Consider the following 19,415-nt stretch of genomic DNA (forward strand, 5'->3'; position numbering starts at 1 on the left):
GGTTTGGGTATACATATACATAGACTCTATATTATCGTGCCTGCGACGCGACGACGATGGCGATGATGACGGCCTCACTTCTTGAATTAAATATCGTTTATGATTTATTACACCTATAAACCTTGAATTTATTTCTTTATCTTCGCTAATCAGTGTTTGAAATGAGTTCTTGGAAAATTTGGTACATTAAAACTTCCCTAATAGGTCTTATTCGTTAATGTAAAAGTTTTCTGGGGTTTCTTTCTTGTGAAGAATAAAACAAACTGAAAAAAAAATAATTTTAAAATCGTACACGTGTTCCATATGAAATTTAATCGTAAACGGTTCGGCACAGCACCTACTCCCTAACTTAATGCCTTTACACTCTTGAAAAACAAAAAAGAAGGTTCTCTTCAAATGGCTTGGATCCTGAATTTATTAAGGTGTACACAGTTACGTTAAACGATAAACAATATAACGCCTCTTCCACATGTACGACTTTATTTGATTTTTACTTTTTCCATTCGAGACAATAAATGAAATGGTATATGATTCCTGGATTGTTGTTTTTAATTTATTTTCAAAAAGAACAAGCTGTTAGCTGTTTGCTCTATTACCTTAGATTTCGAACCATTATTTTGATATTTTTTTATTTTTTGGATGGTGTTGATTTAAGCTCTTTGGATCATCGACCTAGAAAAGTTAAAATTCGATTTTTTATGTTTCTAATTTAAAATAGGGCAACCATTGTTGTGCAGGAATTTGTGAAAAAATAATTAAATTAGCCTCGTAGGAAGCCTTTTAAGAAGATAAAAGGTCATAATAAGGTATTTGGTTATTTGTTTGTGCTAAGCCATAACAGAATGTACACAAAGATTATGCGTGTGTATGAAGGTGTTTGATTAAATCCATTTATTAACTTTGGCCAGTAAAATGAAAGTGCTACCTTTTAAGAGCTTACGTAAGTATTTCTGATTGAAACATTCAAACAAACAAAAGCATCTATTCAATTTATTTGGCATATTTCATTTAAATCGAAGAAAAACTAGAGATAATTCTTTTTTCTTAAAAAGAAAACACCTTATGATGAAATTCCTGCTTTTAAAAAGATTGAGACAAAAGCTGTTAGATAAATGTTCTCTTATGCTTTGTGTCCATATTTTAAAATTTCGTTCCTGATAAAGTCTTTGTTTGGACTGATAAAAAATGCGAATATAGATTGATGGATAGATAGATCAATAAATAAATATGTATTCATTAAAAACTATGGATAAAATTTGAGAAAAAAGTGTCGAATTATTGAATATAAAATAAAGAACATATATAAATAATATTAGAAAAATGTTAAAAATAAAAATTAGGTGGCGCAACAGTCCGTTTGAGAACTGGGGCCTAGTGACTTACAAATCTCAAACATTCCTGGTGCAAGTCTGTTGTCAGGGATGGAGGGAACCAACAGCTTTAAGCCGAATTCGAATGGCAAATTTGAGAAAGCACTTTTCATGCCAAGAATTACTCTTGGAGAATTTGTCAATACCTCGCAAGAGGCAGTACCCGTGAAAAACTTTAGATGGCTTAGGCAGATGGAACCCAAGACCTCTAGCATGACAGTCCAACGCACTTTTTTTTTTTTTTTTAATTCATGGCACTAGCCATCATGCCACGGGTACTTACAACAATGTTATAACCTTTTTAAATGTTGTTTTGTTAAAGTGGCAAAGCAATTTAAAGAAGAAAAAGAATAGTTAACAATAAATATCTGTTACAATGAAGCAAAGAAAACAATTGACATTTAAGTACTTTGAATGATTGTTTAAAATATTTAAATTTATTTTTTTTACAAAAAAACGAAGATGGCGAAGAAATGGAAAGGTTTCGGAGAACATAGACTTTTAGTTTAGTTAAAACGGAAAAAGGCGAGCTCTAATAGGTTCAAGTTATGGAATATTGGGGCTTTTTTATTTGTCTTTTTTATTTAAGTAGATACTTCAAAACAGAGTCAAATAAGAAATTCTGTAATTATTTGCATGGGAGACCAGCAATTTTCAACCATACTCCTCGTTCAAAACACGTCAACATTCTTCCGACGATAAAAAGCTTTTATCAAACTTAAGTCTACGGATTTCTTGTAAAATAGGACAAGTTAATAAAAAATGGGACGTACAAACGTACGTACACAAGCACGCACAGACATCTTTCTAAAAATCTTTTATTTCGACTCTAGGGACCTTGAAACGTCGAGAAATGTCAAAATTTTCAATTTGACAAATCGGACCCATTACAATAACTTCCTATGGGAAGTTAACAACAAAGAAGAATTGAGAAATACCTTTTAAAACTGCATTTCGATGATTGATGAGGAAATGTACAAAACTAATTATTTTCTAGAGCAACCTATAGCCGTCTTAATTCGACTTTGGGTAAATATAATTATTTCTGTGAGGACCTTTCTGCTTCTGATGTAAGTTTGATATTCAAAATACGGACTGAAGCTCTTGACCTCAACTACAGGCCACAGAATTGACATAGATGCAATTTGTTCACTCCGTACGTCCGTACGTTCGCGACGTTTTTTTCGTTGTCCATAGCTCAAGAACCAGAAGAGATATCGACTTCAAATAAATTTTGTTATACAGATAATAAGGCAGAAAGATGCAGAAAGGGCTCTCAAGAAAATTGCGTGAGTGTTTTTTTTTACCATAGCAGTTTGAAAAAAAGGTGAAAATTTTGGTTAACCCTAAATATCTTACGAACCAAAAACGCTAGAGACTTGAATTAAATTTTATATAATAGATTGTAACATGATACCAAACAGGTATATTTTTTAAAAAAAAATCAATATAACGGTTTTTTTTTTAAATCAATAAAACTGAAAAAAAAAATTTGTCACCTCCAAAATTTTACGACTGAAATATGATTTTATCTCTAAACCAATTTTGTGCAACGAAGTATAATGTTTTTGACATCTGATAAAATTTTGAGAAAAATCTAATTGACAGTTTTTTTTATAAAAAATAAAAATCTAAAAAAAAACATTACTCAAAGTTCGTAAAAATTGAAAATCGATTCAAATATCTTTTCAAAAACTTGAAGTTAAGGCTTCAAACTTATTTTATCTTATAAGAAATATTGTTTTCAACATTCTGAAAAATTTTGAGAAAAATCGAATTGACAGTTTTTTTTACAAAAAATAAAAACCTAAAAAAAAAATTTATAAAAGTTGGTAAAAATTGATTTTCGACTCGAATATCTTTTCAAAACTTTGAGATATTGGCTTTAATTTACTTTTATCTTTCAAAAAATCATGTTGTCAACATTCAGTTAAAGTTTGAAAAAAATCGAATTGACAGTTTTTTTTACAAAAAATAAAAACCTAAAAAAAATACTTTATAAAAGTTGGTAAAAATTGATTTTCGACTCAAATATCTTTTCAAAACTTTGAGATATTGGCTTTAATTTACTTTTATCTTTCAAAAAATCTTGCTGTCAACATTCAATTAAAATTTGAAAAAAATCGAATTGACAGTTTTTTTACAAAAAATAAAACTCTAAAATAAAAACAATACTAAAACTTCGTAAAAATTTACTTTCGACTCAAATAGCTTTTCAAAACTTAAAAATATTGGCTTCAAACTTATTTTATTTCACAGAAAATATTGTTTTCGATAGATCAGGTCTATGCATAACTTTAATAAGATAGCCTGTGTTGGCCTTTCAATTTTCAACATATATTTACGGAAGCTCGGACTCAACATATATGGCGTAATTAGGCGTGCTACGCGGGAGCCGGAAGATTCTTTTGAAAAATTATCTTTGAATAACTTCCATATCCTCTAGAAATGGGTATCCATACTTCGATGTAGGATCTACGAAGCTTCTGAAAAGAAAAAAAAATGTGACCACATCAAGTTTAAAGCTGATTTGGCTAGTACCAGTTTCTCTTTAATATGATTTTAGGTGTTCAAATTATGAGTGATAGTAAAACCAAGATATTTATACTCGCTGACAAATTCAATAGTGGTATCATCTTATGTCCAATTTCGTACATTATTATCTGAACGGTTTTGAGGTTTACAAATCATAATTTAAGATTTAGAAATGTTGATTTTGAGATCTCACGAATCGCAATATTAGTTAAGTTTATTTATCTGAAGCTGCAATGTCACTGGGTTATCAGAGAACACCACCAGGTCATCAGCATAGAGCAAGATCTTCAAAGATAAATCGCCAAAGTTGACGCCTCCCGGTAATTTATTTTCAATATCATTGATAAAAAGAACATCAGCGGACTCAATATACAGACTTGTGAAACACCTGTTTCGGTACTAAAGGATCTTGACATAGATATACCATTACAAACCATTGCAGACGTGTTTAATAAAAGTAAAAATAAAAAATATATATGTCATTCCTTCTTAAGAAAGATTGATTAATATCCATTCAAGAGAAAGCATTGATACAAGACTTCTGTCTATGTCTCAGTATACCTATTGTTAAGGCAATAGAATAGATAGATGGCATAGAATGCGCTCTACATCATAGAGGGCTCACTACGGTTGCTTTTATTGACATCAAAGACGCTTTTAACAACGTGGACAAATCTGCTCTAACATCTCTGAACGTAGAGAGTTCGCTCGGGGAGTTAATTCATTTAATTCTGACTAACAGAATAATTAACGCTCAAAACTGGGCAATTCTTTTGCTACAAGATTCTATTGTAAAGGGAAACCGCAAGGTGGTGTTCTATCCCCTCTTCTTTTTAACCTGGTGCTAAATGAAATCCTCACTGGTCTGGATGTGGAGGGTTTCAGAGTGATTGTCTATGCGGATGACGTTGCAATTCAAGAAACCATCTTAACAATCTAAAAGCACTCTTATAAAATACCTTAGGCAAACTAATACTTTGGGCTGGTCGGTGTTGACACAAAACCAAATCAGTCCTATTTTCGAGGAAATACAAAATTGCATATGTTATCCCTCACTGTATTAAGGGAATCAAATTAAAGTTCTCAAACGAGGATGAATACCTGGGCCATATTTAAGACAAAAACCTGAACTAAAAACCCAATATAGAAGAAAGAGTCAAAAAAAGTTACTGTAGCTCGTTGACGGCGTTCTTCTGGGAATGAGAACTTTTATCCCGAATAGGGTTAAAAGCATCATAAGGAAAATGCATTGTTCGATGCAGCTGTAAAGAGGATATTAGGAGCAAGAATTTGTTTTTTTTTAGACCAATCCAACTGAAGAAAACCGGAATAAAGTCAAGCAAGCTCAAGCCTGCAACGCCCAAAAAATACTGCAATGTCCCAAAGACAGAACACATTTTTGGTCATTTGTAAAAAATATGAGGAATTCTTCCTCTTCCTCGGTTTCTACGCTCTTTGTCAAAGACACTCCATTTATAAGCTCTTTAGAGAAAGCTAATCTCTTTACTTGGCAGTTCACCGCCAATTCAACACTACCAGTGAGTGTTATGACTCCGCCTGTACTTGAGCGAGTTAGTGATTCTATCCAATCTTTTTTCGCACTCGTACTGTGGCAAGACTCCCAAGAGATCTAAACACACATAAATCCGATGGTTCGGATGGTATCCCCGCTATTGTTCTGAAGAGGTGTTCTTTAACTCTGGCAAAACCACAGCATAAGCTTTTTTATCTGTACTACTCCTCAGGTCTCGTTCCGAGAGGATGGAAAACTGAATTTGTCCGGCCCATCCCCAAAAAAGTCGAATCTTCCTCACCCTTTAATTCCCGACCGATTGCACTTACGTCCATCTTTTCCAAGGTTATGGAAACGCTAATTAATTATCAGCTCAAGAAATATCTCGGAACATCTAAAGCTTCTTGATGACCGACAGTACCGCTTTCGTAGCAATAGGTCTACTAGTGATCTTATGGTTCATCTCACCGAACAGTGGAGCTAGTCATTACATCGTTTTGAAGAAAGTAATATTATTGCACTAGATATTTCCGAAGCATTTGATAGAGTTTGGCACCAGGCTTTCTTATCGAAAATGCGTGCTTTCGGTTTTCATGAATCCCTGCTTCATTGGATTAGTAATTACATTTCAGAACGTTCAATACAAGTTGTATTGGATGGATTAAAGTCTGAAAATCATAAAATAAATGGTGGTGTACCCCAGGGCTCTGTGCTATCTCCAACACTTAATTAATTCCCCATTGTACAATGCTGTTTAGGTCGGAGCATTGTACAATGGGTAATAAAAACCGCGTGGAATTTAATGCTTCAAAAAACATCTTGTATAGTTAAAGCGAGATATACGAGATAGCGAGATGGGACTTGCATCGAGGAGACTGAACAAGTGAACATTTCGATATTCTCGGTATGTGTATCATAAACCACATTTTGTGGAACGATCACATACGCGGTTTCGCCAAAAATGCCGCAAGATGTTTGGGTTTTCTTAGGCGATGCAAGAAGTTTGTCTCCCCCTCTGATCGGGTGGTTATCTACAAGACTTATAAGCGTCCAAAGCTTGGGTATAACTCCCATATCTGGGCTGGTGCTCCTGCAACTTACTAAAGCTTCTTGGACAATATTGAACGTAGGGCATTTAGATTGATCGGTGATATTTCCACCATAAATCATTTATGTCGCTTGAACATCGTCGGCATGTTTCTTATCTCACCCTATTGTACCGTTATTTTAACGATTTATGCTCTAGAGAAATAGCCAGTTGCATTCCTTTCCTTAAACAATTCAACAACCGTACTACTCGCTCTTCTAGGAATGCTCATCAATATCAAAAAAATCAAATGGGGTGGCGCAACAGTCCTTTGTGAACCAGGGCCTAGTGACTTACAACTCTCAACCATTCCTGTGTGCGAGTACTGTTGTCAGGAATGGAAGGGACCTACAATTTTAGGCCGAATCCGAACGGCTAGTTTTGAGAAAGCACTTTTTCATGACAAGAATTACTCTTGAAGGATTTGTCAATTCCTCGCAAGAGGCAGTACTCGCGACAATTATTTTTTTTTTTTAATTAAGGTGGCACAGGCAGGGATTGAACCCAAGACCCCTTGCATGACAGTCGAACGCACTTTTTTTTTTTTTTTTCAAATTCATTTTTATTTAATTCAATCTTAAACCTATCTTAAAGCTAGACAAAAATTCATAAAACTAGCCTAAATTATCCAAAACTTACAACTAACTTAATGGTCCCATACGGACACTCTAAGCTAAACTATAACACTAATTACTAATGCCTTTCGGCCTTAAGATCTATTTTACTTCATTTAAATTTAATTTAATTTATTTTTGTATTTATTAGAAAATTTACAGTCGAACGCACTAACCATCATGCCACGGGTTAATATACCCTCGAGTATAACTTCGGTCGTACTGTCAAGTACAGAGATTCGTTCTTGAGCCGAACTACCTGAATGTGGAATGCCTTGCCACACTCTGTCTTTCCCAGTCATTGCAATATCCAGGAATTCAAAACCAATGTGCACCGACACCTGCTTTCAACCCCTCTCTCCCTTTTCTAGTGCTCACACTGTGTGTACATAATAAGGGTAGTGTTATCGCTTTAAGTGTCGCTTATTACTAAAAAAAATCCGTCTTCCCTATCATTGTAGCGTGTTATAGGCTGAGCTTTTTGCGATAAAATAAGTCTTGTCCTGGCTCAAAGAAAACGTGAAATTAATATCTGATATTCGTATTTTCTTAAATAGTCAGGCCGCTATCAAATCTCTGGACTCTGTCTCTACAGACTCTATAACACTCCATAACTGTCGATCATGCCGGGTCATAGAGACATTCCACAAAATTGTAAGTCTTATGAACTCTCCAGAAATGGTATGAAGGCAAACATCAGTTAAAATAACATCAACACGTGTCAGGTGACAAAAAACATCGGGCCTATACTAGATTTAAAGCGCTTTAGGTGCTCGATATCTCTAAGCAGATTGTATATAAGCTCGATAATCGGTGTCCTAAATGGGAACCGTATAATATATTAAAGTACGCCACGCGACTAGACGCATTCGTAAATGCTTCCTGCAGAAGCTGAATAGATGAGGAAGAGGAGAAAGCAGTTCATCACTTTCTCTGTACATACCCTGTTCTAGTTCAAAAACTCAAGAATTAACTAGGAAAATTCTTCTATAACGATCTTTGCGTTCTCAATCATATTAACATTATGAGTCTTTCATGTTTCGTAAAGGACTCGTTTTATTAAGGCACCAACAAATAAATTTAAATTTTCTTTGCAAAACATTTTATTTTCCAACTTTTATAATAAAAAGCATAACTTTCTAAAATCTTGGTAAAAATACATTCATACATATATTTAAAAATTTTAAAGAAACTTCAAATAATCTAAAAACAATTGTTTTTTTTTTTGAAACGTAATAGATTCTTCTAATATTTACTTTTGACATAAACTCGTTAACATTCAAAGCAATTCAAATCAGTACGGGTAGATCGAAATCGAAGTTTTCTCCTTCGTTTTCAAATTTATAAGAATTTCTTCAAGTTATGCATCTAAATTCACTGTAAGGTAGATTGATATTCGTATATTGAAACGCAAGCCAGACATTGTTCACATATTCAAAAGCTCGCTACAAAACTTACAATGCCTTTTGCCACCTTAAAAAAAAAATATTGCCTTGGGCATTACGGTTGAACTTTTATTGAACGAACAAAATTCATAACCTGAAAAACAAAGCATTTTGTTGTTATACATGGGTGTGTGGATTGTGGGTCTGGAAACCTACTTTAAAAAATATATTATTTGTTGTACCATCAGGAGGGATATTTGCTTTCCTTTATTTCAAATTACCTTCGGCTGACAAGTGCGAAGGAACGTACGGAGGTTTCTTTTCTGTAAGGAGCAACAAAAATAGGACTCACTTTATATGCAAATCGTTTGGCTCAAAGAAAAAGTGTATTTCCATTGAAGTCTGTCGTTGTGGTCGTAAAAAAAAAACACGTTAAAAAGAAAAACATACATAATAATATTCAACTGTAAACTGCTATTCAAACGAAGTTAAAACTTTTTCTCTAGCATTTAAAGTTTTTACTTTATGATTTCGTCGTAATTTTTCTTTTCTTTGTAAAATATCCTCGCTCATATATTTTTTTATTTTTATTTGCAGTTAATGTTGTTTGGTGAAACAACGACAACGGCTTCGGCCTTCCATGTCCATGGAGGCTATTTATCATAAAATAAGCAGAAAACTTTTGGAAAACTACACAATCTGAGTTAATTAATAATTAAGTTATAAATCATAATTATTTTCGTATAATGTGTTCAACTGTGATGAGGAAGTTAAATAGAGCCACGAGGACGGTGACGACGACAAAATGTTCGAAACCCAATTGGTACTGTTTGATGCACTGATGATTGTGGTGCTGGATGCCCTTTTTAACGTAAAGGCTCTGTCCTCGGTATGACACAAGATATTATGTCCTTTATGCAGACATTCACCATCGCCGATACACTTGCCGCAGTCCTGAACTCCACTAGCACATCGATTCTAGACTATCAGCTGAACACCAGCAGCAGCACCATTCAGGGTATCCTTTTGGCGAATGTAACCGGCATCGTGCAGGATTCAGAGGACAGCGGTAGTGGGAGTGGCATTGGCATTGGAAGCAATGGAACAACAGAAGGAGCAGAAGAAATAGATGTCGAAGAGAATTGGATCAAATTATCCATTTTCCTAATTAAAGCGTTCATCTTTTCTACAATTATAATCGCTGCAGTTCTGGGAAATGCTCTTGTTATTATATCAGTTCAGCGCAATCGGAAATTAAGGTATGTTCGAATCTATATATGTATGTTTAGATAATCTATTTTGGGAATATGGGACTTGAAATGAAAATATCGGTGACTTACTTACAAACTCTTATATTTGGATATTTATATATAACTGATAGTCTGAAGTAATTGGAAAATTGTCCAGTCCCTTGAAGCATTTTCTCAATGTCTCTTATGGTTTCGATCAGCATTTATAACTCAATGAAAAATAAATATAATATTCAAGATTGATTTTTGGATGTCCGCATGTAAAATTTGCAAACTATTATTGAACACAAATAAATTGCTTTGGTCTTCGAGTTCAAAAGCTATTTTGTCTCAATTTGTTTTTAATTTTAATAACAAGAAAATTGTATCATCGTTTTTAAAAATAATAAAACTCTGTTAAGAGTCAAATTATTGTTTTTTTTTCTTAGTCTTCTTTTAACGTTTGCCGACAAATTCTTTTATTTATTTATTTAATCCGTTAATTATCTAAAGTTAATATAAACTTATAGCTATTTACATAATTTTTAATTTAAAATTTTAATTAACATAGAAATAAATAAATACTAAAACATATTCAAAAAAGCTTTCTTTAAATTGTTTACTTTTAACATTGTCTTTAACAGATGAAATTAAATTATAAAATTTATTGAAGACTGAAATCAATTGATTTAAAGGGCTATTCATACCATAGTTAGTTTTGCTAAAGATTGGACATAAAGGTATCTGTCTTCTTATGCTTTTTTGACTATAGCTAAAATTTAGGCGATTCAGAGCTGTTGCGGATATTATAGAACCATTAATTAATTTTAAAATAAAACAAAATTGGAGATATTGTCTATGTTGTGAAAGTTAAGGGAGGTTTATTAGCAAAAGTCTCTGAGAATAAGGAGGTGTTGTGAATAATTGGGAAAACGGAAGAAAACGAACACAAAAACGCATAAATCTTTTTTGGATACTTTCAATGGTGAACATATAACACAGCCGTATTCAAGTATTGGCCGGACAAATGATACATAAAGAATTTTTAAGACGTAGGGGTCACGAAAGTCACGAGAAAAACATTTAATAAAACCTAGAATCTTGTTAGCTTTTTTAACTATAAAGATATAATGGTCACAGAACGTTAATTTATTGTCAAGAATAACACCTTAATAAGAGAAAACGGAAAGCTTACAAAGTCAGAAAGAATCTAATAAATAGTTATAATCAATAATTGTTTTTTTTTTTGCGTGTAAAACACATAGTTTTACATTTGTCAATATTCAATAAAAGTCGGTTTTTATTGCACCATTCCCTAAAACTATGAAGATCTTCTTGAAGCTGTGAGCAGTCATTAATTGAACTAATAGATTGGCAAATTTTAATGTCATCAGCGTATATTAAAACGGAGGAGTTTTTTATAACGGATGTTATTCATTTATATATAAGATAAATAATAAGGACCTAAATGGCTACCCTGTGGAACACCAGAGTTGACGTAAAATTGGTCGGAGAGTTCATATATAACGCTATAACTTCTGTTCTTAAGATAAGACGAGATCCAAGTCAAGAATTTGTCGTGAAACCCTAAGGCCTTAAGTTTATGGACTAAAGTCTTGTAAAACAATTTGTCAAAGGCTTTACTGAAATCTGTGATTACGCAATCTACTTGCTTACGATCTTCGAAGGAGTCAAGGCAGAAAGAAGTGAAATGAAGTAGGTTTGTAATTGTTGATTTATTCTGGATGAAACCATGTTGATTTTCACATACAATTGAATTACAAATAAAGGATAAGGAAAGATAATGGACTCAAATAGTTTGGGAATAACGGAAAGTTTGGCATTCGGCCGGTAATTCGTTATTTCATTCCTCATTTTATGCTTTTTTATAAATCGGAGTTATAAATGCACTTTTCCATAATAGTGGGAAAATTGAGGTTCTAAGAGATTCATTGAACAAAACAAACAGAGGGTACGATAAATGAACAACACATTTTTTTAAAACACATGAAGTTTTTTGGGTCTGTTTCAATTCATTTTCAATTTTTATAATATAGTCAGAGTATAGAATATTGGAGTAGTCAATGAAAATATTTTTAAGTTCGGAGTAAATCCTGAAGTCTTTTTCTGCTCTAGCTTTACTAAATCTTCAAAGTTAATCTGCGTGAAGCTTAGTAAAAGTCAAACGTCTCTTCAAATTCTTTTAGGAAACATGTGGTTTCTTCCTGGCAATGCATCCATGTACACCATTTTCCAGAAGACGACTTATGGTTGTAGTTGATAACTCTTATCCGATTTGGGGTAATACAACCTCTTGTATTTTTAATGAAGTCAAAAAGGAACGGCTTTGTTAATTCGGCACATCAATTTGTCTTCTTTTGGGGTTGATTTCCAATCTTTTTGTTTTCTTTTTGGGGTTTCAAAGCTGTCAGTCTTTTTAAAAACTTGAATTGCACCAAATAACATCTTTTTTGATCAACTAAGTCTTTTAGCTATGGAATCCATTGACTCGTTTTTAATTTGATAGCACTGCACTATAAGATTCTGGAGTTCCGGACTACAAGACTTATTTTTGCACATTTTCTTTGCTGTATTTTTAATTAATATTAATATCATAAATATAATTTAAAAAAAGCATTTATTCATAGTTCAAAAGCATTAAAATCGAATTTTCAAGACAGTATTGGTATCTATGTGCTTGACCAAAAATTAAAAAACAACTCTTGTCTCGCTTAGTACAATGACAAATAAATAAGTTGTCGCAATAGCCCGTATAGAAACAGAGCCTAGTGACTTACAGCCATCAACCATTCATGTGTGCGAGTCATGTCAGGGTTTAAGAGGACCTTCAGTTTATGTTTTGAATCTGAATGGCTTGTTTGAGAAAGCACTTACAACAATTACTCTTGTACGATTTGTCAAAACCTCTGCCGGGACAGTCCTACGCACTGACTTGCAGCAGCATATTCAAATAAAGTTAATTGTTTTTAAACTGATGAAGTCTATGAAAATTTAACAAATGTTGTGTTTGAAAGTGCAGTTCCTAAAAAACTGTTTTAAACGAAAGTCCGAACTTACTTCCCACTAGCATTGTCTAATTTATTAAATATTATGGCCAGTAGGTCCATTAAAACGGATGTAGGAGCAATAAATTGCACTTGGTTTTATAGTTTGAAAAATGTAATTTTAAGAAACCCTTCCACAAAAGGTGTTGCATTTTTGCAAGTTGTTTTTACTGGTAGTGTTAAAATGGTTTATTTTCCAAAGAAATGGAAAGATCAAAAATCATTCCTCTCAAAAACCTGAACAAATTTTGTCCACAACATGTTGTTACAGATCCATAAGCTTGTTTAGTTCTTTGAATAAATGGCTTGAGAAACTTAAAAAAATAATGAAATTATAGCAAATTTAATTGTTCATAACATCCTTTCAGTAAAACAATTTGGTTTCAGAGGCTACCATAGTAAATCTGATAAAAAACGATATAAATATAAATCTTACATTAGGAGAAAGCACTGGTATGGTTTTATAAGATGTTCTATCTGAAAAATATTTCAAAAGTAAGAAGTATTTGAAATTCTTGCAGAAGGGTCAGTTCTTAGTCCTGTCTTGTATACTATATTTACATATGATTTCTCATATGTACATATTTTAATCCATCTTATACTAACATTTTGTAACATTTACCCTACAACAGCTTCTCTGTTTTATCAATGACAACAGCAACAGCTTTTTCGTATGCTTTATTTTCAAATCACATTCAATTAATTTTCTCACAATAGTCATCAGTTTTCTTTTGCATTCAATCCCTGCACTTACCTGGCTGAAATACATTATGTTTCTTGTTATGTTTTATGTATCATATTATTCTTGCGTATTTTAGGAGTTTGTAAATTTAGCTAAGTAAGCAAAATTATTGTATAAATAGTATTGTAAGCTAATAAAATTTATCATTTATAATGCATCTTGCAATCTATCTGAAAACTACCTTATCTCAAATCTGGCTATTTAAAATTCGAAAAATAATCCGTACACATAAGAACCTTTTGGGCCTATCTGTTTTTTTTTAATAAAATACGTGAATGTTTTCCAAATCTATAATTCTTTGCTTCAACATTTAGATGAAATATTTATATTATTTCATATTAAAAAACACTTCAAAAGTTATTGGGTTTCACCTATCTTACAAAAATCTTAAAGAAACGATCAACAATTTTCGTTAAAATAGTTTTCAACAGAAAAAGGCAAAACGGTTTAAAATAAGTTTGGTTCTTGTACCAAATCTGTTGTCTAAACATTTCTATTATATCATGATTTGAAATATATTAAGTAATATAAAGATGATGTTGAAAACGTATTTTTTTAAAACTGGAGCAAATAGGTAAATTTAGAGTTTTCTTGAAAATTCATATAGATTCAAATATATCCTCATAACTAATGAAAATTTCCGGAAACTGAGTCTGATACTTGATGCTTTATAATGAATCTAAAGGGAAAGATTTGTAAAAATCAAGAAAGAATTTATTGTTAAGAGATATTTTGAATCTTAATTTAGGGTTAAAAACCCCGTTCTTGGTTGTTTATAGCGTTTTTAAAGAGGCATATTTTTAATATAGGATGTGAAAAAAGTTAGATTCAATTTTAAGACATCTTAAATCTTTAAAAAATTATTCTTTTTGTTAAGATACAAAAACTTCACCAGTGTTATTATTTTTTTTTATAATAAGCACACACTTGCCCTTATTATGCAGACACAGTGTGAGCACTAGGAAGTAGAGAGAGGATTTGAAAGGAAATATCGGTGCACCTTGGGTTTGAATTCCTGAATATTGCAATGACTAGAAAAAACAAAGTGTGGTAAGGCATTCAACATTCGCGTAGTACTACTAAAGAACGAATATCTGAGCGCGAATATTACGGTTGAACTGTTTAAGATGAGGAATGCAGCTGGCTATTTCACTAGAGCATATACCGTTAAATTAAAGGGTTAAAAAGAGTAAGACAAGAAACCTTACGACGATGTTCAAGCAAAGTAAGTGAAGTTGTGATGATATTATCATCTATCAATTTAAATGATCTATACTATTCAAGAGAATTACGCAAGTTGCAGGAGCACAAACCCAAAAATGGGAGTTATACTCAAGCTTTTGACGTATATAAGTCTTGTAGAAAACATCCAGATCAGAAAATGTGAAACATTTCTTGGATCACCTAAGGAAATCCAAACACCTTGCCGCATTTTCGGCTACATTGCATATGTGATCGTTTCATAAGAGGTAGTTGGCGATGCACATGCCGAGAATATCGAGATATTCAATCTTAAAGATGCAAGTTCCATCCATGGATAATGGAAAGGGGGGTACATCTCGCTTTAAAAATTTAAAACAGCATTGGGTTTTCGAAGCATTACACACGGTTTTTTAATCCCCATTGATGAGCTAATCATATTTTGTCGTTGCAGTTCCACATATTAAAAAGAAGGATGTGAGTCTGAAAACGAATATGAAAAGCTGTTAGATATTGCAGACAGGAGATCATTAATAAAAATGAGAAAGAGTGTAGGAGATAGAACAGAGCTCTGGAGCACACCAGCATTTATTTTGTGGTTTTTAGGCTTGAATCAATCCAATACTATTTGTATCGAACGATCCGAGAGGAAATTGCTAATTTGATGAAGCAGGGATTCATGAAAACCGAAAGCATGCATTTTCGATAAGAGATCCTGATGCCAAACCCTATCAAATGCTTTTGAAATATCAAGTGAAATAACCTTACTTTTTCTAAAGTGTTCCACCGTTAGGGGAGATGAACCATGAGATCACCAGAGGACCTATTGCTTCAAAATCAGTACTGACAGTCACTAAGAAGGTTTCGATCTTCAAATTAATCAGCGTTTCCATGAACTTGGAAAGAAGGGACGTAAGTGCATTTGGTCGGTAATTAGAGGGTGAGGTAGAGGCAAAAATGCAGATGAAAAACCTTACGCAGTGGTTTGCCAACTTTAAAGAATACCTTTTCAGAACAATAGTGGGGATACCATCCGGACCAGTGTATTTATGTGTGTTTAGATCCCTTAGGACTTCCTTTGGGACATTCCAGTATCTATGTATACAAATTTTGTTTGCAGGCCTTCCGAGCTTGTTTGAACTTTTTCCGGCTTTCCTCAGAAGGGTTGGCTTTATAGCAACGTAAACTTACTTCTTTGGCCCCAATAGCCTATTCAAAGCTCGCATCAAACCATACGTTTTCCTTAGGTTTAATGCTTTCAAACCTATTCGGGATAAAAGTTCTCATTCCCAGGAGAATTAAACTTGTGATGATATCAGCGCTGGCGTCAACGTCACTATCTAGGAAGCATAGTGACCAGTTAAAAATCTTGAATTATTGAGACCGTTCCAGTTGGCTTTCTAATATTACCAAACGGGTCTCTTAGGAGCTCTTTCTTTAACTGCATAGTTTTGACACGGGAAATTTGCTGATATATCATATAATGTTGAAGCCATGAAGAATTGTTTAAATTAAAATCGCCTGTAACAACGATTTCAGTGCGAGGATAGGACGAAACAATTCTTTGGATGGAATCAGACAAATCATCAAATTCACGAGAAATTGATACTCTGTCTAAATTAGTTGTTCGATACAGGAAGCAATAGAGAATGATTCGTTCATTTACGAAAAATTTAAACCACATGTAATTAAAAAAAGGAATTGGTGCAAAGACCATATTGCGGTAAGAGCTGTTAACCAATATCATTCCTAATGTATATGGCGAGACCATGGTGTTAAAAGAATAAAGGCACCAAGCTATACCCATGAATCAAAAATTCAGCAGGATCGGAATCCTCACCAACTTCGGTTTCACCTAGTGCCAAAGCAGCTGTTCTGTATGAAACAGTATGGCGGTATGCCAACAAGAAATATTCCCAAAGTCCACGATAAGTACATTAATCTACTCTGAATTGTCCAATCATTGCAAGTAAAAAAAATGTCTAAAACCAATGCAGATAAAGATGAGAAATATAATTCACTGAATTGAAACACAGAACAGAACAACACAACACAGAATTTGATTCTATTTATCATGTTTGAAATTATTTGCTCTTGAAAATATTATTGAATCTGAGCCTTAGAGATTATATATAATATAATTGGTTTAAATAATCCTAACTTAATAAAATATTCTAGACATTAAGACATGTTCCTCCGCTTTGCACTTTCCTAACTTGAGGGCATTTTAAATTATATTGTTCTGTTATATGTAATTCGGTCTCTTGTGCCTCCTGGTAAGTCCACAAGGTGCAATTGCTACCGTTTTATTTTCGTTATTCCAAAAAGGAAAAATATTTCCCTTTTGTTCCTACAAACAAACATAACAAAAGAAACAATACCATTTATCCACTTTCAATTCAGATGATTGATTCCCATGGTAGCCATTCTTCCCAAACCATCGGCAACTAAGTAAGCCAGTTTCCGTCATAATCTCTCATAATGCTTGCATGACAAAATTCCTTCGGGAAATTGAAGTTAATATTATATGAAAACCTTAAGACAAGCTGCAGGGTATCTTGATCCTTGATTTTCTCTCTATACTCAACTTATTATAAGATATATTCTTGAGAGAGAGGTAATAAGAGTTTCAAAATGTTCAAGAAACTCTTCAAATTGTATTAAACACGTTATCACCACAAACTATATAAACATACCGCAAAATTTAGATTACCATACTCTACAGTCACTTTCCGGTTAAAGGAATTCGTTTCCGTAGGGCACTAATATTACCTATATATGTAGTATACGTCCCTTGCAAAAACCAATTCTATTGATTGACTTGTGGAACAATTTGAATCCTGGACTCTATGTGGGGAAGAGAAAGAAACTTGTGTGGTGGTTAACATAAATGCCCTTGGCTTTGATAAGTCCTTTTATGATAAGAAAAATAAAAAAAGTTGACTTTTGAAGGTTATACCTGACTTGGCATCAAACTCACATTCAATCTTCAACGAAGTCAACATTCAATTGTATTTTTCTTTTATATAACATTCAATGGCAATGGCAATCCATTCAATAGCCATTAGTCATATTTAATTAGACTGTCACAAAAAATCTATATCGAATAATTATACCATTACCAAATGAACTGCACTATATTCATCTACATATTGACTTTTATTAAAGCTAGGGGCTATATTGATATACGAGTATATACGAGTGTGTAGAAAGACGTTAAAGTCCTTGAACTCAAATTGAAGTTGGCTTTTTTCCAACTTAATATCAATTAAGGTTTGATCTATCGGAGTGGTGGGTGGTTAGGTTAGGTTATGACATACACGTGGTATCGGTATTCGGTATTCGGTATACATGGTTGTAGTTTCCTAAAAATATAACTATTTTCTAATATTTGTTTTATGTGTTTATGTTTTATTGAAATAGACGAACTTGTGAAAACCAAACAATCAATAGCTAGGTATACACATCACGCATCAGCTGAATTATATGGAAGCTTTTGTATACCTTTATGTTTGCTTATAGGGTTCCTTTGAAATGTGGTATAGAAATAATATAATATCGATTGATTGTTTTTATTGAGGTTATTTTTCATGTTTTTCCTTCTGTAAGGAAGAGATAAATGGTTTACTTTTCCTTTACCTAACCTTACGTTTACGTTCAGTATATTTTCGTTGACTTGTGTGTCAAATGCCAGTGGTGGACTTGTAATCAATTGTGACAAGGTTTCTAGAAAAGGGTATAGACTCTTTGAAAATTAACCTTAATCAATCGCAAAATTGAAATGGTTTTCATCTATTTTTAAATTTTGTTCCAAAAACTGTCAAAAACAAAGCGTGCAGCTAAGTCCAACTTCCCCTTTAAAGTAATCAAATCCGCAAAAAATTAAAACGACATTTTCAAACAAATATTCAGCTTCGAAACTTCTATCATCGATTCTATAAAACAAAATAAGGGCAACAGTATTTCTAGATACGTCACTGGTATATTGGAAAATATTTTCAGTTCGACAAAAGGTACTTTATAACGTCCATTAGTCGATTGTGTTTATATGAATATCAAAAGGTAAACAACAAAATCGTAGTTGGATTACTTTGAAAATCTCCTTTGATGAAGGAGAAAATAGAAGAACCTTCCGGATGAGCTATTTAAATTGAGGCACTTGAGTTGTTCCAAATCCAAACAAGATATTATTTTATTTTTAGATTTTTGGAAGTTACAAAAAGGATTTTATTTTCCTTTGAATTACCATATCTATATAAATATGTACATGTACAGTTTTCTTCCTTTTATTTTAATGATGATTATTCTTATTCTACATACGTTTGATATTTTCTTCGTTAGTTTTAATGAATCATATAATATGAGCTAAGTACACTACTGGAAAAGACATTTTGCAAGAAAGTTCATATTTATGCATGTGGAATTGAAAGAGAAAATGTAGTTTGTTGATATAGAAGAAATATTTCGAGAAATCTTGTTTGAACTTTTTGTTTAAGTTCTGTTTCAACAAATGCATATCCATTCAATGCGTTCTTCAGGATTATTAAAGAAACATTTGTAGATAAATATTAAGATGACTATGTAGAGAAAATTTGTACTTTTCTTATTTCGTCCTGAAAACAAAACGTAAAAAAAAGGTAATGGATAAGTATTGAAGTTCAGCATTTAAAACTCC

General features: G+C 32.8%; 1 protein-coding gene across 4 annotated transcripts in view; it reads left to right on the top strand.

The window, feature by feature from the left end:
* The window catches only part of LOC129939701 (octopamine receptor beta-3R), a 195,794-nt gene that overhangs the window by 124,603 nt on the left and 51,776 nt on the right, over window positions 1–19,415 (top strand). For all 4 annotated transcript variants that reach the window (XM_056047809.1, XM_056047808.1, XM_056047812.1 and 1 more), the window contains exon 2: window positions 9,102–9,763. In XM_056047809.1, coding sequence (XP_055903784.1) covers window positions 9,396–9,763 — 368 coding nt within the window. In that variant the 5' untranslated portion in view covers window positions 9,102–9,395. The remainder of the gene's footprint in view (window positions 1–9,101; window positions 9,764–19,415) is intronic.

Source organism: Eupeodes corollae, chromosome 1 (assembly GCF_945859685.1).
Source record: "Eupeodes corollae chromosome 1, idEupCoro1.1, whole genome shotgun sequence".
Taxonomy (NCBI): domain Eukaryota; kingdom Metazoa; phylum Arthropoda; class Insecta; order Diptera; family Syrphidae; genus Eupeodes; species Eupeodes corollae.